The following is a 25,696-nucleotide window of genomic DNA, read 5'->3' as shown; positions in this document are numbered from 1 at the left end:
AAGGTTCAGAGAAGGGCTACCAAAATGATAAGGGGAATGGAACAGCTCCCCTATGAGGAAAGACTAAAGAGGTTAGGACTTTTCAACTTGGAGAAGAGATGGCTGAGGGGGGATATGATAGAAATGTTTAAAATCATGAGAGGTCTAGAACGGGTAGATGTGAATCGGTTATTTACTCTTTCAGATAATAGAAAGACTAAGGGGCACTCCATGAAGTTAGCATGTGGCACATTTAAAACTAATCGGAGAAAGTTCTTTTTTACTCAACGCACAATTAAACTCTGGAATTTGTTGCCAGAGAATGTGGTTAGTGCAGTTAGTATAGCTGTGTTTAAAAAAGGATTGGATAAGTTCTTGGAGGAGAAGTCCATTACCTGCTATTAATTAAGTTGACTTAGAAAATAGCCACTGCTATTACTAGCAACAGTAACATGGGATAGACTTAGTTTTTGGGTACTTGCCAGGTTCTTATAGCCTGGATTGGCTACTGTTGGAAAAAGGATGCTGGGCTTGATGGACCCTTGGTCTGACCCAGTATGGCATGTTCTTATGTTCTTATTGTCTTTAACGATATATTGTAACTGAACCTTTTGTGGCACCTGTTAGAATGTACTATAGTATGCATTCACCTACATTAATTTATGTGCCTACTTGTAAACCATTGCGATGGTATATAACTTAGCAACGGTATAGAAAAGATGTAAAATACTATAACATGTGCGCACTACAGGCACGCACATGTTATAAAATCGGGGGTCGGCACGCGCAAATGGGTGCACAATTGTGCACCTTGCGCGCGCCGAGCCTGCTCCGAGCCGCGCTGCCTTCCCCCGTTCCCTACCCTCCCACCTTCCTTTCCCTTCACCTACCCTACCTCCCCTGCCCTTTCCCCCTACCTTTTCCTTTATCATTCTTGTGTTGCAAAACTTACTTCAGCCCTGGCCGCTGTGCCTGGAGCCTCTTGCCCCGCCCCATTCCCGCCCTTTTGGTAAAGCCCTGGGGCTTACACACTTCTCGGAGCTTTATGCATGTCACCGGGCCTTTTGAAAATAAGCCCGGGGCACGTAACCCTTTGAAAATCCGGCCCAAAATACATAGGTATTTACAAAGCTTCTTATTTGACCAAAAGAGAGCTAACATATTTTTGTTTTCAAAAAATGCTAAAAATAATTTTGTACCTAAATTAGGATTTTGAAGTTGTACTCCTGGTATTTCATCAGTTATTTTTTATTTATGGGCCTGATTTATCAAAGACTTGTTTTATTGCTCTCCCCCCCCATAAAGCACCGAATGGGGGAAACCCACCAAAACTTAGGCCCTACAGTGTTAGAATTAAAAGGGCTGGATTTTCAAAGGGTTATGCGTGCCGGGCCTATTTTCAAAAGGTCCGGCGACGCGCGTAAAGCCCCGGGGTCGCGTGTAAGTCCCAGAGCTTTACTAAAGGGGCAGTGGTGGGGCGGAGTCAGAGGCTCCAGGCTCAGTTGCCATTTGCCGCTGTTCCAGGGATTGCGTGCCAGCAGTTGGCCGGCGTGCGCAACTTACTTCAGCCCCAGGACTGCGCGCGCACCCTTTTAAAATCTACCCCAAAGTATATTCTAAACCTTGTGCTATGCATTGTCCCTTCAGAACTGATGAAGAGAATGGAATCGTGTATTGAACTGGGCACTGATGAGAAAAGGGAATTGGTCATAGTTGGTCAGCTAAGGTTACCAACGGGCTGCATGTGCCCAGGCTCATATGGATTCTGTCCTGGTCTTTACCTCACTTTGGAGTAGATTTTAAAAGGGTGTGCGCATGTTATAAAATCCGGGGTCGGCATGCACAAGGCACAATTGTGAACCTTGCATGCCGAGCCCGCTCCGAGCCGCGCTGCCTTCCCCCGTTCCCTCCCAGGCTGCTCCGAAATCGGAGCGGCCTCAGAGGGAACTTCCTTTCCCCCCCACCCCACTTTCCCTTCCCTTCCCCTACCTCCCCCGCTCTTTGCCCCCTACCTTTTTTGACTTCTTTTTTTTGTTGCAAAACTTACTTCAGCCCTGGAGCTGAAGTAAGTTGTGCGCGCCGGCCAACTGCCGGCGCGCGATACCTGGCACAGCAGCAAAAGTTTTGTATAATAGAGACAATAACAACTATATTAAAATTACATAATGACTGAGTGCAACAATAGGTACATACACTTAACTCTGGCGTTCTGGTGACTCTGCAGAGCATATAGTCTTTAGGATTATTAGAAAGTCACGTGAGCCCTTTATCATGTTGTCTATTTCATAGCAGGCTGCCATTTATTTTCCACATGCTTCATTCATCAGGTTGGCTTTGAATCCGTTGTTTTCTGGCTTACGAACATTACTGCAGGGACAAGCCAGGTTGTGATATCCCGAAAAGGGTTGTATGGATCTCTAATAGTGAGCTGGCGCTCTGGCTATCCCCCTGATCTAACACCTACAACTATTCTTTCTGGCAACATCACGCCTGAATTTGGTAAGTGTTTTATCGTGTGCCCCAAACTGCAGGCTGCCATGCTGCGGCTGACTCTTCTCTGAGCTATTGCTGCACAAGTGCCCTTGCATACAGTGATTGCCAGATATCCATGGTATTTAGATGCTGCATAGTAAATGAACACAACACTTATTAATTTTACTGTCACTCTTCATTTTGGTTTCTGCTTAGAAAGCAAGGTTATGTTTTAGGGGGCCTGTGTGCTAAAGGCACGTTAGCTTTAGCGTGCATGGTAAGGATGTGTCCCACGTGTGACCACCCCTCTTTTAAGTGTTTCTGAGAAGGTAGGGGTCCCACTCAGTCCCGGAGCTAAATCCTTCCACAGTCCCAACAGCCCCGTGGGGGTTAGGATAGACCTCCGCCCAAGGAGCAGGTAGTGGACCCCTATGCACTGGGTGGTATCTCAGTATATATAATATGGTGAATAACGAGGCTGGACACTCTGAAGGGTATTCCATACTAAAACTTGGGGGGGAGGGGGAGTCCCACGATATTACAGTATGTCCCTCCCTGATAAAATATTGTGGCAAAATGCCACATTATTGTTTATCGTAGAAAAGCTCCGTGATAAACAATAATACATAAGGGGGGGTAACGCATAACCATAAAGAGCCCCATTGTACAAATCCACCAAAAATGCAGAAATGGCCCCCATGGGTCTGTTTAGACCACAACCCATCCCTCTGTCACCTAAGAAGGTCGTGGCAGTGACCCCCAAAAGAATAAAACAGTTTTAAAAGCACACGGTGATGCCCCTACCTTAATCTCTCCCATTTGACAGAAATTGTCCTCCATGAAAGCCAAGACCCCTGTCCCAATAAAAGCTGCCCCATCCCTCCAACGAAAGGCAAAATTCCTGAAGCCTGGTGGCCCTGAGCACCCCCCCCCCCCACCCCTTTATAATAGGTTCTGGTGGTCTGGGAGGCAGCTAGATCCCCCTCCCCACCCTGCCTCCCCGTACCTTTAAAAAAATCCAAGGTGGACTCTTGGGGAGCCGGAAGGCCTTTTTCCAAAATCACACTGACCATCCTTTGCCCCTATCATGTGATCGGTACAGCAGGATATGGGGTGGAAGGGAGGATCTGACTATCTCCCCGAGACCACCAGGGTCTGTTTTTAAGGATGAAGGTGCATGGGGCCCAGTAGACCCCAGGGATTTTGTCTTTTATTGGGGGTTGGGGGCCAAGGAGGCAGGAACCTGGACGGAAGCTTTTATTGGGATGGGCAGAGGATTCCTGTGGGGAAAGTTAGCTACACCTCCTGAGTGCTCGCTAACATTTCCTGCAATAGTGCAGCTTCAACCAGCCACATTATTGCATTTGCATCAAATTAACTCTGTTTGAGCTGCTTTGCATGCGATTTGCAGTCCACATAGAGGGCAGTTTTTATAACTGATATCATGCTATATCGCCAAAATGTGGCTAAATTGTGCCATAATGGTCCGATATAAATTAGATATTTATGGGTCTACCACAGGTATTATCACTAGTGATACACAAAATCATATACCCGTGTATATAATTAAATAACTCAATTTTTATTTCTAAACACTTGTTTTTTTAAAAATACATAAAGCACACCTATTACATCAAAAAACCATTCATACCACTCTCATTCACTCATCTAAACATACAATGTTAAAATACAACAAAGTTACATTTCAACTCCCAAATTACACAAATATTGCAAAAATCCCAAATTACAATGTATATATTTCATTTAACAAGGATTCCCTAGTAAATTGATTAATACAATGTATACATTTCATTTAACAAAGATTTCCCAGTAAACTACTTAATTTTAAAGCTGCCTTAGAACTGTTATTGCTAGTTTGATTTTATTAAGATTTATAAGCAATATCCCTAGATTTAATAAGTTATGTCCCGACAGAAAGCTCCTGTTTCACCCGTTGGTTTCTTCAGGGGATTTATTTTCAACAATTTTCACGAAACTCTTCTTGATGCCAAAACTCCCACTTCAAATTCATTTCCAATTCACAATATATTAGGAAACCTTAAGTTAAAACACAAATCTCACATATATTAACATGTACTCCATGTATTAAACCTCTTAATCAAATTCAAATACCTTATAGCAAATCTCTCCCTAGTCATTGTTATCTCACTCACCTATTATTTATTATTATTTATTTATTTAACAGTTTTATATACCGAAATTCTTGTAAGGGTTTACAAATCAGTTCGGTTTACATTGAACAGAAAACAGTGCTTCGGTAAATGAAAGCAATTACATAGAACATTAACAGAGCTTCAAATGTGAACAATTACAAAGAACTAATAATAAAATATCTTAATAAAATACCTATGCGCCAATCCTTACTCAATTTACTCCGTTTTCATCATTTCTTAAATGACTGTATATTTTCATTAATATCACCTCTCTTCCTGTGTGTAAATCCAAATACAAAACAAAATTTATATACTGCATGAACAATAACCATTATTTGATATTGTTCCATCAACTTTACCAACCTGACAAGTTTAGTCATTCAATCCTACATGCTGCTCATATTTCTCACAAGCTGTTCATGTTCACACCTTCCTTGAATCCAAAGTTATTTCTCAATTCGCCAAAGCTTTCTCTATAAAACACGACAAAAATTAAAAGCCACCACCAATCTCAATTCTACTAACCTTCCCACGAATTTCAAACCAAGAATTACTTACTACATCTCATAGACGCCTCTGCTCAACGGAACAACGCCGCGGTTGCGCACAAATCCCTTCCTACCATCGCTCATTTTTAAACATGCCTACGTGATTACATCACCACACCAAATCCCACTACCAATATCGCGATAAAACTACTCTTAAACATGCCCATAGCATCAACCCTCCAGTATGTTTTAATGAGAATGACAACATTATCCCTTCGTACATATGTAGACTAATTCAAAGAAAAATACTCCATTCAATTTCATGATTTAATCCCCCTGGCTCTACTGTTCCCCATCTATATATGAAACGCTGCTCCTTTTGGGTCAAAATCCTTGAGACATTTCCTCCTCTTTGAAGTGACAATTGGTAAAGCACACAAAATCTCATATCTTCCACCTTATGTCCCTTCCTCAACCAATGATTAACTAATGGGGCCTTTTCTTTTTTAATTCTGATATTACTCATATGCTCCAAAATTCTAACTTTGATGGTTCTTTTTGTCTGCCCGATATAGAATAAACCACAGGGACAAATTATCATATATATTACCTGAGCAGATTTACAATTAAAATGTTTAGGCAAGTAATATATTTCACCTGTGGATGGAATATGAACATATTGTACTTGTTGAGCATATGGACATACTATACAACCTTCACATACAAACTGTCCTCTATTATCTTGGACATCACTCTGAATGGGCAATGCCGAAGAGGTTAATATATCCCTTAAAGATCTATTCTTACGGAATGCAAAAATAGGTAATTCTCGAAATACCTCCTCATCCTGCACTACTGACCAACACTGATTCACAATGGATTTGATATTAAAACCCAAATGAGAAAAAGGGAGCGTACACACCACTCTTGTTAGAGGTTCTTTTATTTTAGTTGTCAATAAATTGTCTCTGTTAGCGTATAACGCTCTTTTAAACGCTCTCTTGACAACCTTTTTTGTATACCCACGTTCTAAAAACCTTGCTGTCATTTCTTGAGCTCTCTCTCTATACTCGTCTACTGTTGTGCACAAACGTCTCAATCGCAGGAATTGTCCTATAGGTATGTTTTCCTTTAACCGTTTAGGATGGAAACTTGAAAATGCTAAGGTTGTGTTCCTATCTGTCTGTTTTCTATAAATTGTAGTACACAATCTCATCGATTCCTTATAGACCTTCATGTCCAAAAAAGACACGCTATCTTTATCCTCTGTGAATTCAAACTGTAGATTAACATCCTTCGAATTAATCCAATTTTTAAATGCCACCCAGGTATCATTTGAACCTTGTAATTAATCATCTGACACTAATGGTGGCCCTAAATGAAGACTGACATTAAGTGTTACGTAGAGTCCTGCCCTAATGTGCCATGAATAAAAGTGTGTGAGTATGACCTTGGGGGTTGTTACAGCCACTGCCAGTCCCCAAGGAACCCTGGACCTATTTGGCCACTGACTTCATCACTGATCTTTCCCTATCTGGTGGCAACCCCACCATATGGATCATACTGGATAGATTTTCTAAAATGACTCACTTCTCACCACTTCCAGGGCTCCTATCCACAGCTGACTTGGCTAAAGTGGTTGTCCAGCACATCTTCCATTTGCATGGGCTCCTCCTTCACATCCTTTCAAACTGGGGAGTTCAGTTCACAGCGGGGTCTTCCTGCGAGCCTTCTCACTTACCCTGATGCTACCTCAATCCGCATGTGGCAGGAACACTGCTCCAGCTCACCAGGGCCACACCACACATCTCGCTTGCCAATGTGGCATCTAGGCCCCACCATGCTCCTGCTCCTCTCAGACTTTGCTCTTCATAAGCACGACAGTGTTTAAAGGGCCCAGCTTGGGAAAGCTTAACTTGATGGCTTCCAATGACGTCATCCACTCATACTACTTAAGGCAGCCTCGGACTATCAGCAACGCTTCAGCAACAGTATGCGTTACCTAGTATTCTTGGTTCCTATATCCTTTGTTCCTGTTTCATCATCCAGCATTGTCTTCCAGCCTTTCCTCGCCTCGTCTTCCAGCCCTGCCTTGCTTCGTCTTCCAGCCTTGTCTGTCCAGTCTTTCCATGCCTCATCCAATCTTGCCTCATCCAACCTTGTTTCTCTAACCTTGTCTCATCCAGCCTTCCTTGTCCAGCCTTGCCTTACCCTGCCCATCTTGTCCAGTGTCTTCTTTGTGTCTTCACTGACCCTTGATCTAACTCTCTGGATCTCGACTTCTTGCTTGGACCTGACTATGATTGCCTGCTCCTGGACCTGACCTCTCACTTGGACCTGACAATACTTATTAGCAGCCTGCCCCGATCTTGTCTGCTGCTGCCCTGACCCCGGCATACTTTTACATCCTAGTTCTCTTTACTGCCCTAGGAACCTGCCTGAGACCTGCCAGTCACCAGAGCCCAAGGGCTCAACTTGCATGGGAGGTGGCTGATATAGGTAAAGCTCTAATTTTTCCTGCTACAGGGCACATCTGTCATCTGCTGGCATATAGGGCTCATAGATTCACCTACAAGGCTGCATCAAGTACTCCAAGCACAAAGGGCTCACATCCATGCCATCCTTCACATTGTTTCTCACGCTTCCTGCACTTCACCCTCCATACCATGGAATCTTAACTTCCTCCCCTCTCTCAACCTTTGCTCCTCTTACCTCCCCAGCCCATACCCTCTCTCTCACCCCTCCAGTCATTTTTGCATCGCCAAGTTGACCCTTTCATCCTAAGCCCTTCTTATAAATCCAACTGATCCTCTGTCTTCCCCTACATCTCACCCCATCTTCTATTTCCTCCTCATGTACATCCCCTATCCCCTTTCTCACCTTCCAACTTCTCCTCCCCTCCATCTTTCCACATTACCCCCATCTGATTCCCTCTTACTCCCATCTCCTCTTACATCCCCCAATATTCTGTCATTTACCCCCTTGCCCTCCACAATCTCTGTCCACCTTATGTAACCCATAAAAACTCCTCCAGTCTCTCAACCCTGCCTTCAAATAACTCCCCCTACTAACATTCCACTGGCCAGGGTCAGTGGCAGCATTTGCTTTTGGGCTTTGGATCAAAGATAGGTGACAACTGGTGGAAAGGAGAGGACTGATGATAGGGAACATTTTTCTCTTGGCTAGGTTCAGTGGTTGGTGAGGAAAGAGGAGCAGTGGCAATCTCTATCGGCCCATGCACACTCATCCCTCTTCTCCCCTTATGGTGGGCTCCATGCTTGACAGTGATATCCAAGGTGGTAGCAGAATTAGTAATGAAGTCAGTACAGGACCTGTGAGCTGATCCTTCCTTTCATAGGTCTTGTAACCACAGAAACACACGCAATGCTACTGCAATGTCTGTGAGCATGTGCTGGCTAATAGGCTCCATGTTGACTTCAACCACTAATGCTGCTTCTGGTAGTGCCTGAAGAACATTGCCATTTGAGGCACTTGTGATCCCAGATGAAGGTTTTGTGACCCCATTTGGGGTTCTGCCCCACAGTTTGGGAAGCCCTGATTTTAGTGCTTGCCTTTGTGTTACAGAGAAAAACATTGGAAAAGTGTTTGCAGCATCAGCAGGATGATCTATAGGTATGCCCTGGCTATTGAATCCACAGGGCTTTCCTCATTTCCTTTGAAGGATTTTGCTGGAACAAAATCTACCACCTTAACTTTGAACAGACTCCTTATCTTTGAACAAGTAAAAATGTTTAAACGTTCAAGAAAAAAACATAAAAATGCAAGAAGGCTCATTGAAATGAAACCAAACTTGTTGATCATTCCATGTAGAAAGATGCAAAGAAAACATGTTGAGAAGTAGAAATGTTCATTCAGTATGTAAACTAAGAGAATTAAGCATTAATTTTATGAACGTTGCTCTACTTTGCCATGACTTATAACTTTCTGGGCTTCTATTAATAGCATTTTTAATACAACTTGGGGGTATTTGTTTAGACTGATTTAGAAGTGGCTTCAACTCCCCCATTCCCCACACCCTTCCAATGAAATATTGTAAGACAAGGATTGCTGCTAAATCTTAATGATCTGTAATCATTTCTTGTCTTCTTCTAGGTATGGTTCCATTTTCCCATGGTGAGCAAAGACAGATAATCCCCCTTCTTCTGACTGCAAGTACAAGTACACCTGAGGCATTTGCTCTGCAGCTTATCAGTGTGAGCACTAATGTGTCTGGCGGGGCCCGTCTGAGGTAAGACTATTATTTAGCTTATTGTTCCTCTTGCAGCTCTGTCAGCTTGTCATTAGAAGTTGAAGGGGGTTCCAAGAGATTGGAGAAGAAGAAGTGTAGCATCACTCCACAAGGGTGGGAAGTGGAAAATTACAGAGGGGTTAGTTTGACATCAGTAGTGGGTAAAGTAATTGAAATGCTACTTTTCCAGCAAACTTCTACCTGCAGAAAAAGTAGGTGCAGGTGATTGTGAGGACTTTGTACCCATGGCAATTTTCAAAGTGAAAGTAAATAAAATGTTAGGAATTATGTTAGGAATTATTAGGAAGGGAATGGTTAATAAAACGGAAAATGTCATAATGCCTCTATATCGCTCCATGGTGAGACCACACCTTGAATACTGTGTACGATTCTGGTCGCTGTATCTCAAAAAAGATATAGTTGCAATGGAGAAGGTACAGAGAAGGGCAACCAAAATGATAAAGGGGATGGAACAGCTCCCCTATGAGGAAAGGCTGAAGAGGTTAGGGCTTTTCAGCTTGGAGAAGAGACGGCTGAGGGGGGATATCATAGAGGTCTTTAAGATCATGAGAGGTCTTGAACGAGTAGATGTGACTCGGTTATTTACACTTTCGAATAATAGAAGGACTAGGGGGCATTCCATGAAGTTAGTAAGTAGCACATTTAAGACTAATCGGAGAAAATTCTTTTTCACTCAACGCACAATAAATCTCTGGAATTTGTTGCCAGAGGATGTGGTTAGTGCAGTTAGTGCAGCTGGGTTCAAAAAAGGTTTGGATAAGTTCTTGGAAGAGAAGTCCATTAACTGCTATTAATCAAGTTTACTTAGGGAATAGCCACTGCTATTAATTGCATCAGTGCATCAGTAGCATGGGATCTTCTAGGTGTTTGGGTAATCGCCAGGTTCTTGTGGCCTGGTTTGGCCTCTGTTGGAAACAGGATGCTGGGCTTGATGGACCCTTGGTCTGACCCAGCATGGCAATTTCTTATGTTCTTATGTTCTTAAGAGAAGTGGTAAAAGAAATGCAAATTTTCATTTCTTGCTGAAAAGGGCATCATCATAGTAGAATTCTTTGAGGCACACAACGACGACAAAAAAAAAGATTTAAGAACATAAGAAAATGCCATACTGGGTCAGACTAAGGGTCCATCAAGCCCAGCATCCTGTTTCCAACAGTGGCCAATCCAGGCCATAAGAACCTGGCAAGTACCCAAAAACACCCCAGTAACTGTCTCTAGGCATCTCAGTCTACACATTTTCTTAGAGAACATTTAATTTGTACTTGTATGAGCGAGATAATGATCCTTGTCCTGTTTTCTTTCCTGTAATGGCTTATGTGTTTTATCCCTTCCCATCCTACACCAAAACCCATAATTACATTTTCCTAATCAATAATTCTGACACAGGAGGCAACATTTTTTTTTTTTAATTCTTTATTTATAAATTTTCAAAGATTACAAACAATAATATTTGAACTTTACATTATTCAAAAAATCCTTTGAATATTTTCAGGTACTCGGGACATTTTTATATTGAAATAACATAACCTTCAATTTTCCCTAAATGATAAATTAAATTCCTGGAACCAATTACAAAACCAGTATGTGGGGAGCCTGAGCAAAAACAAGTTTAACATAAATACATCAATCCCTTTGGATTGCCATTATAACAGGATTTAGGTAGATATTACATTTATCTTACCAACTTGGAATAGGTTTAAGCAGTATTTCCTTCCCTTTTGTTCCTCCGCTCTTCCAAGTAGTTCTCTAAATGAGACAGATCATAATATACATATCTTATACCCTCCACCCGCATGACACTTTTACAAGGAAATCTTATCATTATCTGTATATCAAAAGTTCTAGCTATTTTAGCCAGAGCAATGAACCTTTTCCTTCTCTCGTGTCTCTTTGGAGACATCTGGATATATCCAGATTTTTTCACCCAGGTATAGAGAGGATCTTTTTAACATAAAGGCCTTTAGGACCCTATCTCTATCTAAAGACATTGTAAATTTTACTATAAGGGTACCCCTCATCTCCACCTGGGTGGTATAAGATGTTTCTATCAAGTCTGTTATGTTTAAGGAAACTTCCAGTTGCTCTGGATTAATTTTCTTTTCATTAATAAAGTAAGCATTCACAATTTGTGGAAAGTTTTCCGGCTGCCATGTAAAAATTTCTGAAAAATAGTTTTTTAATTGTTCTTTAGGCGAAACCATACGACATTTAGGGAAATTGACAATTCTTAAGTTTGTATATCTAACATAATTTTCTACTGCTTCTACCTTTTTATTTAAAGCCAATTCCCCTTTAATGATCGAGGATTGCACCTTTTCTATAGAGGAAATATCCTGCTGTACCTTAGTCAAAACTGTCCCATAGTTTTGCACCATGGGACTTAAATTTACCAGTACATTTTGCATTTCTTTAATACTGGTATTTAGCTTCGTAATATTATTCTGCAACATATTCATGGATCGCCATAACATTTCCACCGTCACTGACTTAGAAATACCAGGTAATGCATCAGGGGTTAGGGGTAAAGGAACATCTATACCTTGTGCTTGGTTCACGTTATTCCCCATAGGGGGACTGCTTACCAAACCTATTGATGGTATTGAGGTCCTGGATCTGTCCATAACCTCTCCATTGTCCTGCACCTCTTTAAGGGAAAAACTCACAAAGTATTTACCCTGTTCTTGTGGCATTAATGAACCGTGGTCCTCCTCGAACAGGCTCAGCTGCGCTGTCAGAATCCGTGTGGCAGCTGAGCTGGAAACCTCAGTCAAAATGCTGGTTTGGCCTCTGTTGGAAACAGGATGCTGGGCTTGATGGACCCTTGGTCTGACCCAGCATGGCAATTTCTTATGTTCTTAAGAGAAGTGGTAAAAGAAATGCAAATTTTCATTTCTTGCTGAAAAGGGCATCATCATAGTAGAATTCTTTGAGGCACACAACAACAACAAAAAAAAGATTTAAGAACATAAGAAAATGCCATACTGGGTCAGACCAAGGGTCCATCAAGCCCAGCATCCTGTTTCCAACAGTGGCCAATCCAGGCCATAAGAACCTGGCAAGTACCCAAAAACACCCCAGTAACTGTCTCTAGGCATCTCAGTCTACACATTTTCTTAGAGAACATTTAATTTGTACTTGTATGAGCGAGATGATGATCCTTGTCCTGTTTTCTTTCCTGTAATGGCTTATGTGTTTTATCCCTTCCCATCCTACACCAAAACCCATAATTACATTTTCCTAATCAATAATTCTGACACAGGAGGCAACATTTTTTGTATGGGATTCTTCTATTTTAGATCTATGGAAAAAATCTCTCTATTTATATTTAGTGATACCTAATTTTTCTAACTCAGTCTTTGTGGATATATTTTTTTTCAGATCAGGATTCACTGTAGCTGATATTGAACCAATGGGTGTCTTCCAGTTTGCCCAAAACTCTAGACATGTTGTAGTGGAAGAAGATGTGCAAGTGATTACACTGCTTGTCCAACGTTTGTATGGCTTCCATGGAAACAAAACTAAGGTCATGTATCAGACCATTGCAGGAAGTGCCAAACCAGCTGACGACTTTGAAGCCATTGAGAATGGAGAACTCTTGTTTTCGAGCCTCCAAACAGATGCTGTAATTAACATCTCAATCAATAATGATAAGATTTCTGAGATGGATGAAATATTTTATCTAAACCTAACTTCAGTGGAAGTTGTAGGCAACCAGAAAACAAATCCACGATTGAATTCAGATTTCAGTATTGCGACAATAACAGTGTTAGCCAATGATGCCACTAGTGGGATTTTTAGCCTTGGGCCTGCATTTATTTATGCTGAAGAAGATTCAAACACAGTGGACATTTCTGTTAAGAGGTCCCAAGGGTATAGTGGAGTTATCAAAGTAATGGTGAAAACCTTTGGAAGGACAAGTGCTCAGGCTGGAGTTCCTTTTGAGATCAGCCATCACACTTCAAACTTGACATGGGCCACCGAAGGTTTGGATTTTGAGGCACAGACTATTCCAGTGACGCTCTTAGATGGTGAAAGAGAACACAAAGTGACCATCACAATTTGGAATGATGATGAGCCAGAAGGACAAGAGATGTTTTATGTGTTCCTCGCGGATCCTGAAGGGGGAGCTCAGATTGTGGATGGAAAGGATGAAAATGGATTTACATCCTTTGCTGTAATAGTTATCACAGGTAGGGCTTTTGCTGGAATGGTTGCAGGAGGTAAATCCTGATAACCATGTAAGTTAGTTTAGCCTTATCTTTAGGAAACCATAATTTATCCACCCGCCTTTCCCCCACAGTACTCAAAAGTGATTTATAGCAGATGAAACCATTGCACTTCCCAGTTCTATCAAACTGTACAGCAACTTTGTAACTTTCATTTTAATTCCTTGCCATTGGTACTTCTTAGCCAGTGATTTTGGAAACTTCCAGTGTATAAATTGAGATATTAGATAGGGAGCACTATGATTTACTCCAAGTAACACAGAAACATAGTAATGACAGTAAATGGTCCATCCAGTCTGCCCAGCAAGCTTCTTATGGTACTAACTGCCACTTTGTGCAAGTTACCCCCAAGCCTTATGTTACGGGTAGTAATATTAACAATCAAAATTAAGCAACTGTCAAAGCCATAGCAAAATTACTGCTAGCAACCTTTTTTCAGGGTGAGCAGCCTTCCTGATAATTCATACAATGCTGCAGCTTGATCGTACTTTGCTTTTGGACTTGGCTGTAGAAGCAGTCGTGTGCTTTTTCCCTAATGTCTGCATATCGGTTCCCCAGACAGTAAAAGTCAGGGCCCAGTACTGGCTGTTATCTGAATAGAGTTTCCCTTCCCCCACCCCCCACCCCCACCATCAAACTGGAGAGCGATGCTGCAGTTGCATCAAAATCAGGTAAGATATTTGGTAAGTGTAGTAATCCCCATGCCTTCTGTTAGGGTGGTAGCTGCCGTTCCATGCTGGTCACCCCCATACACCCTTTTCGTAATTTCCAATTGTAGTCTTCAGGGATCCACAGTGTCTATCCCATGCTTTCTAGAATTCGTTTACTGTTTTTGTCTTCGCCACCTCTTCTTGAAAGGCATTCCAGGCATCCACCACCCTCTCCTTGAAGAAATATTTCCTGATGTTGGTTCTGAGTCATCCCCCCTGAAGTTGCATATTGTGACGCCCTAGTTCTACTGTTGCTTTCCTACGGAAAAGGTTTGAGGAACATTTATCATTAAAATCTTTCAGGTATCTGAAGGTCTGCATCATATCTCCCCTGCACCTCCTCTCTGCAAGGCTGTAAATATTCAGATCCTTCAGCCTCTCCTCATAAGTCTGCCCATACTGACCCCTCACCTTTTTGGACACTTTACTCTGGACCTCCTCTGACCTGTCTCAGTCCTTTTTGAGATATAATAATAAAATGGAAATTTATATGCCATGACTGTAGTGAGTAAGGGGTACATTTTCATGCTCTTCAATCAGTGGTTTTATTAACTTGCTGATGGCTGATGTCATTTTTCATGCAGATAAACAGTTTAATGAGCCATATGTGATTAAGTGGCTTTTCAGCTGTTTGAGAGCACGCACACACTTTTCTAACTTGCACGAATTTGGCTATGTAAAATAAAGTCACATTCCAGGCAGTGCTTTGTGGGTGTGTATTAGATGAGTGCACGTACTTGACATTTCCAAATGGTAGGCAAGTGGCCAGCATGTCACCACCGCACCTCATTTTACACTCCTGTTTCACATTGCCTAAATGTACAAGAGCAGGTTTGCTCGCACCACCCATTTTCCAAACTCAAGAGTACGCAAATGTCTTGTGTTTGAACATCACCTTGTTTGTGTGAGCTATCAAGTTCATATGCAACGTTGTAGTTGAGTGCCTTACTGAAAATTTACCCCATCGGTGCTAATGTTCAGGTAACTCAATAGCAAAAGGAGGTTAGACAAGTTAAAGCATCAGTGCTGCCCAGATTGTTTAGACTTGGTTTGTTGTCAAACTCCTTTCCTGAGCTTGATCTTCAGCTGTTTGACTGTTATAGTTTGCTTTGTATCAGTGCGGTGCCTGAATGATGTCCTGTTAAGTCAGCACAGCAATTCCCAAATTTACCTTGCAGCAGCAATTCTCAACTTGAAAGCTGCAGAAAAATCACGAGGTGGGGGGAACAACATTAACACAAGACAAGCTCAATGTCAGCTGAAGAAACTTCTGGAGCTTGACAGTGTGCTGCCCACTTCATTTCCTGTTTCTATGGCAGCACAGCACAGCAACCAGCTGAGAGCAAGCATTCTCTCCAGCCTGCCAGAGAGCTTGCTCTGTTACTGGAAGTGAGGGAAATCAAGTTGGACCAGGACTATGGGCAAGAGAAATAAGTTCCTTTCCATTCCCTCCATGCCTCGGTTCCTTCCTGCCAAGCAGAACGGTAGCATCTGTACCACTTAACAACTCTTCTACCCACCCCACACTGTTGCGGAGTTTCAACCAGTTTGCCTCATTACCTTCCCACACCCCAACAGCCAGTGTTGCTCTCCACCCATTATGTTCTCCTTCTAACCTAGACTTAGCTCCTCTCCGCCTGCCCTTTATCATGACCAGCACCTTCCCTTTCTCCACTGCCAGCTGCCTTGCCCTTCCCCTTCTAACCAGGGCTTTTCTCTTCCTGCCATCCTCTCTGAGTCTGAGCTCCTTACCTCCTGCTCTACCCCTTCTCGTCAGCAAACCGTTTCTCTTCCACCTCCTCCTCAGTTAATGATTGTTGAGCACTGGGACTTCAGCATATGATTCTCTTGCAGTGCCAGTTTTGTCTTGCACTGTTACCAGGAATTGCTGGAACCACATGTACAGTGAAGCCACTCTCCTCTTGCTGCCACTCTTGCTGTTCCTGGGTGGGAGTGTTCAGAAACAGAGAAATGGGCAAGCAGAGTAAAAGGGAAATGGGAGGCAGGAAGTTTTTAGGGAGAGAAGAAACAGGAGCGGGAGGGAAGAGAAGCAGATGGGGAGAAGGAAGGGTAAAGCAGAAGGGAGGGGCAGCAGAAAGCAGATTTGGAGAAAAGGAGGCGGAAGTAGAAGGGAGTGAAATAGAAAGGGGAATAGAAAGGCAGTGTGAGAGCAGAAGGAAAGAGGGGGAAAGCAAAGGAGAGAAGTTTGGGAGAATGGGAAAGCAGAAAGGTGAGAGAAATTATTGGGAAAGTAAAGATAAGGGGACAAGATAAAGAAAAGAAAAACATGGAAAGCAGAAAGGGAGAGCAGACAGTTGAGCCAAGGTAAGAGGAGACACAAGCCAGGGGAATGGAGGAGGTTATAGGAGTTTGGGAGCCTAAGAGACAGAGGGGGCCTATTTACTGAGCTGCGATAATAGATTTGCACACGATAAATGCAGATTTCTGTATTTATCGTGCAGTAAAAATGCATTATCCAACATTATTTGGAAATAATGCTCAAATTTGTGATTATTTGGTTACCCCATCGCCCAGTTTTCTCTCCCTGTTGAAATGTACTTTCCAAGCCTGCAGTTATTATGTGAACCGGTATGATGTCCCCACAAATACCGGTGTATAAAAGTTTCTAAATAAATAAATAAATAAATTATTGTAATATTTCAGGCATTATTTCTAAAAGACACAAATCAGTCACAATTGCAGGCATGCTAATGAGCTGCATTGCATGTAAAGCAGATCATTGCCATGCTGAGTAGCATGACTCGCAGAAAGAGTTTATTCCTGGAAGGTCAACTACACTTTAAGAGGCATAGCTACCTTTCTCTTGAAAACATCAGCAGGCTAAGGTGATTGGCAATGCTCCTTGAGCCACAGTCTTAAAGAGGCTTGCAAGGCTGCAAGGATAAGAATTACTGATTTAGATTAAGAAAAGCATAAATGGCTTAATTGGAGCAGCAATCAAAACCTTAAACATATTACCTACCCATTAAATCTGACTCTTTTCTTTATATTGCCCCATAAATGAATTTAATGGCTGAAATATGAATGGTTTTAACTACAATTTTTATTTATTTAAAAGATTTTGTATACCGTCATTCGTGGTTACATCACAACGGTTCACATGGTGTTAACATCTAAAAAAAACATAGCAATTTCAATAAATACATAATAAAGCAATAATAAAGCAATTATTATACATTTGTGAAGGGTAGCGGGTGGTGTAGTTGACGCAGCCTAGAGAGCAAATCCCCAAGGCCTGTGCTGGCAGCCAGGAAATGCGCCCTGTAGCAGGATAGTCTGGAACTTCACCTATACCAGCCGCCTCCTCCACAGCCTTTGGGCTCTGGCAGACGGCAGGACTTAGGCAGGTCCCTAGGGCAGAGAAGATAACTAGAGTGTGAAGACACACCGGGGTCAGGGCAGGCAGCTAGCAAGAGTGATCAGGTCCCGTCAAGGAGTCAGATCCAGGTAGCAGGCAATCGTGGTCAGGTCCAAGCAAGAGGTCAAGATCCAGAGAGTCAAGCCAAGGGTGGACGAAAATGCACTGAAGACACTGTACAAGGTGGATAGGACATGGCAAGGCTGGAGAAAGGAGGTTGGAGAAAACAAGGCTAGACAAGGCAAGGCAGGAAGGAAAGGCTGGATGAGGCATGGCTGGAAGACCAGGCTGGATACAGGAACGCAGGAGAACAGGAACTAGGAACACATAAGCAACACGTACTGCTAGGCGCAGAAGACTCGTTGCTGAGGCAAAGTTCTGCTGCAGGGCCATTGTTTAAATAGCTTGGTCGAGCTGACATCATCAGGAGGTGCCACTCAGCGTTTTTCCGCAATGGGGCCTATATTATGTGCCCACATGCATGTGTGTGCCTAAGGGAAGACAGCATCCTGGCAGTGTCAGCGGCGGTCGACAGCTTGCAGGAATGACAGCGTTCTTCCTGCAAATGGAGACTTCCGGTAGCTTCGGTCAGCGGAGGGGGATGAGTGTGGCAGCTTGCAGGGCAATCCTGTGAGCTGCCAAACGTAACAGCATTTTTTTCCTTTGTTTTACTAATTTAAAAATTTATACAGACAAAAAATATTGAAAATAGGAAGAGATTTACATCAAATTTGTGAACTGTGATATTGTTATCCCTGAAGGACTATTTAGAGATAAGTAATAATTCCACAATTTACAGTTATGATGTATATTACTGCCTTTTTTGGGGGGTATTAGCAGTTGGATAGATACCTTTTTTTTAGCATAACCTGGAAAACTTACTGGAATTTTTACAGAGTTCCCACTATGATCTGGCATTTTCTACTCTTTCCACTAATGAGATTTTATGAAGGGTAGTGATCCCAGAATATTCACTCACTCGCATATTCTTGGATTTGTGGCAGGGTTATACATCATAATTCTTTTGCTCATTTCTGCAGAAACCTTTAGGAAATATTGTTTCAGAACATGAGGGATAACAGGAATTGGAACTGGCTCTTGACTTTCCTCACGTATTAAATGTTAATGGTTGTGGGATGTCTTTGTATTTTTTTGATCTTTTGACAAACAGGAAATGACTTGCAAAATGGCATTTTGGGATTCAGCATGGAGTCGCAATATGGCCAAAAGTTAGATGAGGACTCTGAAAACAGGACAGTGCAGCTGATGGTCACAAGGCAAGCCAACAGGTAAAGTGGAAGCGGCCAGTGCTCTGCAGCAATTATAATATGTAAAAATGTACTTTTTCATTTTACAGATATTTTGGGGAATATTCTGCAACAGATGGTATAGTCACAAAAATATTTGTCACAGACTTTCTTTGTTGAAAACATTCTACATAAAAATGTGGAAAGCCAGTGAAATTCACTGTTTGTGAAGCATTTTACCAGGAATCAGTAAAGACCTGCAAAAAAGAGTATGCATTTTCCATTTACTGCAGTCTCGTAAAACATTTTCTCATGAGGATTGATGATGAAAAAATAAATGCAGAAGTAATTTATTTTTTCATGTGGACCAAAAACAAGATGGTCCCTTTACCTTAGTCGACCCAAACAGGCTGGTCCAGTCCTGGTCTTGCCCCATTGCATGCATGCAATTGTAGTTCAGGATTTGCCTAAGAAACGTATAACTATATCTCCAAGCATGCAATAGGGAAAAACCAGGACTGGATCAGCCTGTTCAGATTGACCTGGGTGAGGGGGCAACCCTAACTAAAAGTCTCTTTTTTCTGATTTTCATTGTTGCTATAGCAAACTGTTTTGCTAATGTCTATAAAGTATGAGACTGTTAGAAAGTGCAAATCATTCAAATATACAGCAATTTCCCACCTCATTTCTTAAATGTAAACTGTGATTATACCAGTTAGGAGGCATTTTTCAAACAATATTTTGCAATAAAGTTCATGGGTACGTCTTACCTGTTGATTTGCAGCAAATTTATATTGAAAACTGTTTATTAAAAGAACTTGACAGAAACAGTGTAGGATCAAAGCACATGGTACATATTTTGTTCTGATACATACCACATGTCCATTCCAGAAAATTAACAAACTTGACTTACCCTTCCCCAAACTCCCACCTGCCTGCCCCCTCCCCTACTGATGAGAAGACACAAATAACAATACCCGTCAGTGGAGGGCGCCATTTTTCCATACAGAAAAATGGCGCCCTCTAACGAGAAGGATGCGCCAGAGTTACTTTACTCCGGCACTTCCCCAGTGGATGGCATCATTTCAGGAAGCAGATACAAGAAAGAAGACAGAAGACTCCGAGGTCTGGGCAACCTCTGGTCCTAGGTCTTACCTTGGGCCAAAGCCCCTAAGTTGGGACCTGGCCTCTGGACCAGTACCTGGAGTCTGGGCCTTGGTGTTGGGCCTGGGCTCAGGCTCGGGCTCTGGCCTAGGCCTTAGCCCAGGAGTTGGGTCCCGACCTTCGGGCCAGGCCCTGGTGACGGGCCTGGGCCCAGGCTCTAGCCTAGGCCAAGGCCCAGACATTGGGCCTTTGCCCAGGCCTTGGTCTAGGCTAAGGCCCAAGCATCGGGAATCTGCCTCCGGATCAGCCCTGGCATTGGGCCTGAGCCTGGCGTGGTGTTGGATCGTCAATGGATAGGTAAGTGGGGATTGTGAAATTTCCTGACACTGGCAAAATGTTTTGGTCACGAGCCTAGGCTGAGACCCCAGCCTCACACTCAGACATAGGTCATGGTTCCTGCTTTGGGCCTCGGCCTATTCCCTAGGCGAGTCCCTGGCCTTGGCTCTATTTGTTTAGTTTACCTAATTCATTTGAAATTAATGCACATCTCTAATTACTGCCTTTAGCTCCTCAGTGAGGACGTTGGGTGTACTTTACTATATTGTGGGAGGAAGTGGTCTCCAAATAAAGGGGGTCTAGCCACCACAGCTTGTGATTGGCATGCTAATACATAAAAATGGTATTGAGGAACTGTAGGTTTAGCAAATTTTAAAATAAGATGAAAAGGGCTATTTGTTTGATTTAGTAGTGCATCTTACAATATTATCCTAATATACAGGCATGATTGGAGGATGTATATTTTTGGTCAGAGCATTTCTGAAGTAGCAAATATTTAACTGTACATTAATGGCTTTTCTTCTGTATATTTTACTTTAAGGGCCTTTGAAGATGTGACCATCTCTTGGCGTGTGACATTTAATAGAACCACCATTGAGCTCCATAGAGATGGAGTTGATCTGGTGAATGAGCTCTTGGCTGTGTCTGGCACCGTCACCTGCACTGTAGGTCAAACGAAATGCTGTTTCTCTCTGGAAATAAAATCTGACAAGGTCAGTCTCTCATGCTAGTACAGGGAATTAAAGGGACTTGTTCAGGGCCACACACTGGGCTATGAACCTCCAGTCACATGCTGCTTCCTTATTTTGTTATCCTTCGTAGTCCGGTGCTGCCTGTGATAAAAGAGAATTTTGGTTCTAGAATAATTCAAGTCTGAATTCATGTGGCTGAAAGTGAATCTCCAGTGGCTTTACATTACTGAGCTTGATATCATCTTGAAAAGGGCAGAATGAACTATTTAGAGGCGCAAAACTGTGGTATTTCTGGCGACCTTCATGATTAAGAAAAGAAAACCTTGCATTGAGCTGTTTTTGTGCGAGAATCAATGCACAGGGCATAATAATAAACATAAAAGACTTCATATTTGAAAGGGCTCCTGTCGTCCTATGGCTGCGGCAAACTCCCTTGAAAATGCAGCTCAGCCTCCTTTCAAAAGCTGTTGAAAAAAAAAAAATTAGATTCCTTCTGCCTTGGCTTGCTGTGGGATGCTGGCAGGCATTGTCATGTCATTCATTTTTGGTACCTACTTTATTCTCATTCTAATTCTTTCTTTTTAAACAAGACACTTGGGGACTGTATTTTAAACCTTTTTGAAGATGTCAAGTATTCTGTTTCTATTGAAGAAAACTTTTAAAGGAAGGGCCATGGAATGTTATGTATAACTAGCAACTGTACCCATTCTACGCCCGGGCAGCGAGCCTTTTTATTGGCACATCTGCTCTTGTTTTGAGCAGAATATCCCTAGAAATTCACTGTAAGTGTCCCTTCCACATACACACACCCTCATTCAGGCTCCCTTACTCTCTGCTACACACACACACACATCCCCTCATATAGGCTCCCTCTCTGAAACCCACACTCAAGCATCCCGCGCACCCCCCTCTTACCAACCAAGCTGTCTCTCGCACTACCTCGCCTCTCTCACACACACATTCTCTCTCACCGGCATCCCCCCATGCTCTCTCTCACACCCTTCTGCTCTCTCTCACCCTTCCCTCCCCAACACACATTCTCTCTCACCAGCATGCCGCGGGACCTGTGCCGTTTGCAGCGAAGATGAAGGCCTGACGCGCCGTTCGCGGCGAAGATGAAGGCCCGGCACGCCATTTGTGGCACACAGGGGCCTTCCATTTTTGCCTTGAGCAGAAAATAGCAGCGGAGACCCTGGCATGCCACGAATGGAGCATGTCCAGCGGCACACGCTTCGTTCGCAGCAAAGATGAAGGCCCGGGCATGCCAATCGCGGCACATGAGGACCTTCCCTTTTCGCCGCACTCCGTTCGCGGCATGCCAGGGTCTCCTCTGCTATATTCTGCCTGTCCCGCGATGGCCGCTGTCCTTCGTACCTCTGGTGTGTTTGAGCATTCAGCTTCCAGCCCTCCAGCCTCCAACCTAGCCAATTGAGAGCGGCATAACTGTAAAGCCTGAAGATCTTTTACTGAAAGAGATTGTTTTTGTACTTGTTCTAACACAGATTTGTTTTTGACAAGATTCTGGCATTCTAAGTCTAACAGGTTTTTTTTATATGATGCTTGGATGATAAAATGCCTTCTTAACACTACCTGAAGGCAGTCCCACGTTAACACTGGAGAAATGTTAGGCGACTCATTAATTTCCAAATACTGTTGTATTACATCTCTAATTTTGTCAAGGAATGTAGGGTCATTAAGTAAGCCATCATTAAGTTTCCAATATACACATCCCTTATCATAATCTATTACATTTAATGAGCATCATTCTGAGGAGTGATCTGACCATGTCATCCCCTCTATCTCAGCCTTTAAAATTCGGATTGAAATATGTTTATCTATAAGTAACATGTCAATCCATGAATATTTATAATGAGGGTGGGATTAGAAGGTATAATTCCTCGAGTGTGGGTAACGAGATCTCCAGATATCAATCAGGCTAATTTCAGTTATAATCTCTTTCATGTCTCTCCTTCCATTCTAGTGATCTCTCATGCTCCCCTCTGAATATCAATTTTTGGATTCAATATGGTGTTAAAGTCTCCTCCAACTATCAATATCCCCTTTTTTTCCTCTATGAAGGAGATCGTTAATTTTCTGAAAAAAAGAGCTTTGATGTGTGTTTGGAGCATAGATTGATACTAGCGTGTAGATATTGTTCCCCTCCCTGATGGTTAAAAGTATATATCGGCCTAGTGGGTCTTTTATACATTTTTTGCAAACCACTGCAAGGTCACTATGGATTATGATTCCAACTCTGGAATCATATTTGGCTTCTTTGTGACATGGGGTCCAAAATTGCAAAGGGAAAACTGGGTTGCCCATTAATCTTTCATACCTGGCCTTTAGATGGGTTTCCTGAATCAGCCCTTTGTGATATTATAAGATTGAAGGCCTTTGAATAAAAGCTTCCTTTTCCTATATGAATTTAAGCCCTTCACATTAAGGGACATTATAATAATCATGGTAAATATTAAGATAGAAAGTGTTCAGATGATGCAGCTGTGCACAACCCTTAGCGGTGTTTTGTGAGATAACATGATGATGTATGCTGATTGGTCCTTGCTGTTTTGGTGCCTTTTTTCAGTGCTTTAAAAATACACTTGTATTTATCTGTTTAAAGGAATATACAGTATGTAAAATGACTCTATATGTTTTGAGATTTTTGTTGGTCAGTCTGTATATCCATTTATTTAATATAGTCCTTCATTTCATGTTTGTGTTCTAGAACCGCTGTATATGCATTGCTTGTCCCTCTCGACACAGCCTCGGCGAAACACGGGTTCGTGTTGGGGAACCCCTGCTTTGTAAATTACCGTTTGAAAACAGTGGAGTTGCCATACTTGTGAATAATAAAGTCACTTGAATATCAAAAATCTGGACTATGTAACCCTTTACTGCACTTTTCGTGTTGTATTATTGAGTATTGAGTGCAGCCATTGCTCTGGAGAATTGCTGGACATACAGAATAGACCATATATTGAAGACTAGATAACCCTAGTCGTATGCTGTAGGAACAATTAAATGGGATCGTTGGTGATTTTAAATTCTGGTCTCCCCTATACCCCCTCCCCCTATATTTCTGTAAAGGGTCTAGCCCACCCACGATCTAGACCCATAATTATATTTGGAGGAAACAGCAACACAGCCCCGTCCACTCGGCTAGCTTTAATCCTCATATAAGCTGACATAATTGAATTTACCTGAGGTTATTAACCATCGCAAAATACCTGTACTTATATAGAAAGATATAAACCATCAGCTCTATTAACTTTTCAGTGTATGAGTCCACACACAGTTCGCTGGAACATAAGCTGTTAATAGTAGTCACTTTTGTTGTCAGGTCCATTTGAGCTTGCTGTGGTAGCGCCCGAATTTCTCTTGTCGGCTAGAGCCTTTTCCAATACACTGCCATTTTCTCGTGCCCTCCATTTAAGGGCTCTGTATTCTGGCTATTAGAAACCATTGGAATTGGTGATAGTCTCACCAAAGTGAGTACCTCGTTGGCTTCTTCTAGCGATTTTATTTTATAAGTAAAGTTATACCTTTAATCGCGAACCACAGACCAAATGGGTAGACCCAGCGATATCTTATATTGTTTGTGCGTAGTTGTGATGTGATTGGGTGCATTTCTTGCCGTTTTCGGCGGGTTAGTGGCGATAAGTCAGCAAAGAAGGTGATGGTGTTACCTTCCCATGTCCACCATGCTTTTTTCCTGGCGATGTATATCTTTTCTTTCATTGCAAAACTATGAAAGCATGTCACTATGTCCCATGGCTTATTGTCCGTTCGTCTTCCCAATGAGCGGTGAGCCCTTTCTATTTTTATCTCCGCTGTCGAAGGTTCCTCATTAGGCCCATCTGCACTAAGATAAAAATACATATTTGCTGGATCACGGCCTGATATTCAGGGGTCTCCGGAACCCTGCGTATGCAGAGATTAGAACGGCGTGATCTATTTTTGATATCTTCCATTTTGTCCAAAATGGAAGTAAAGTCTGCTTTCATGATGTTATGATCTTTACTGAGATGTGAAATCTCCTCTGCTTGTGCATCATTTCTCAACTCGTTCCCAGTTCTGCGATGTCTTTTTTTAGATCACCAATTAGCTCTTCCAATTCCTGCTTGTATGTCCGCATGTCTTGTCTTATTTCGCAGAACCAGTTGCAAAATTCTGCCCGCATCGGGGCTTCTGAATCGAGAAGTTCTTTATCGCTATCTAGGCCTTCCTCCAAGGCTTGTTTTTCTTCGGCAGCCATTTTCTTGAGTTGGCCTCTTTTTCCAGGTCAGCTTTTTTATATGAACACTGGTGAAAATCTACTGGTTTTCATCGCAAAGACATTGAACGTAGATGTAAGTCCAATTGTGCTAAAAAATAGCCAGAATAAATCACAGATGGTTATGATATTATTGAGGAGTCATCGCGTAGATGGAGGAGCTCCAGGTTTAAGCTGCCAGCCTTGCTGATGATGTCATATTTTAGGGTTTTTTAATTGTCATTTTTTTTGTTTTTCATTTTTGTGCCACTAATTTTTAGTGTACTCTTAACAAAAAAAATGTACATACTAAACAAAGGAGTGCACAGTAAAAAAACAAAAAGAAACAAATGCACCTCCCTAACGA

General features: G+C 42.3%; 1 protein-coding gene across 1 annotated transcript in view; it reads left to right on the top strand.

The window, feature by feature from the left end:
* Positions 1-25,696, top strand: part of ADGRV1 (adhesion G protein-coupled receptor V1) — a 1,128,533-nt gene that overhangs the window by 495,387 nt on the left and 607,450 nt on the right. The window contains exons 72-76 of the mRNA XM_029573357.1: positions 2,307-2,478; positions 9,227-9,362; positions 12,762-13,573; positions 18,870-18,987; positions 20,927-21,098. Coding sequence (XP_029429217.1) covers positions 2,307-2,478; positions 9,227-9,362; positions 12,762-13,573; positions 18,870-18,987; positions 20,927-21,098 — 1,410 coding nt within the window. The remainder of the gene's footprint in view (positions 1-2,306; positions 2,479-9,226; positions 9,363-12,761; positions 13,574-18,869; positions 18,988-20,926; positions 21,099-25,696) is intronic.

Source organism: Rhinatrema bivittatum, chromosome 1 (assembly GCF_901001135.1).
Source record: "Rhinatrema bivittatum chromosome 1, aRhiBiv1.1, whole genome shotgun sequence".
Classification (NCBI taxonomy): domain Eukaryota; kingdom Metazoa; phylum Chordata; class Amphibia; order Gymnophiona; family Rhinatrematidae; genus Rhinatrema; species Rhinatrema bivittatum.
This window is presented reverse-complemented; position numbering and strand designations above follow the sequence as displayed.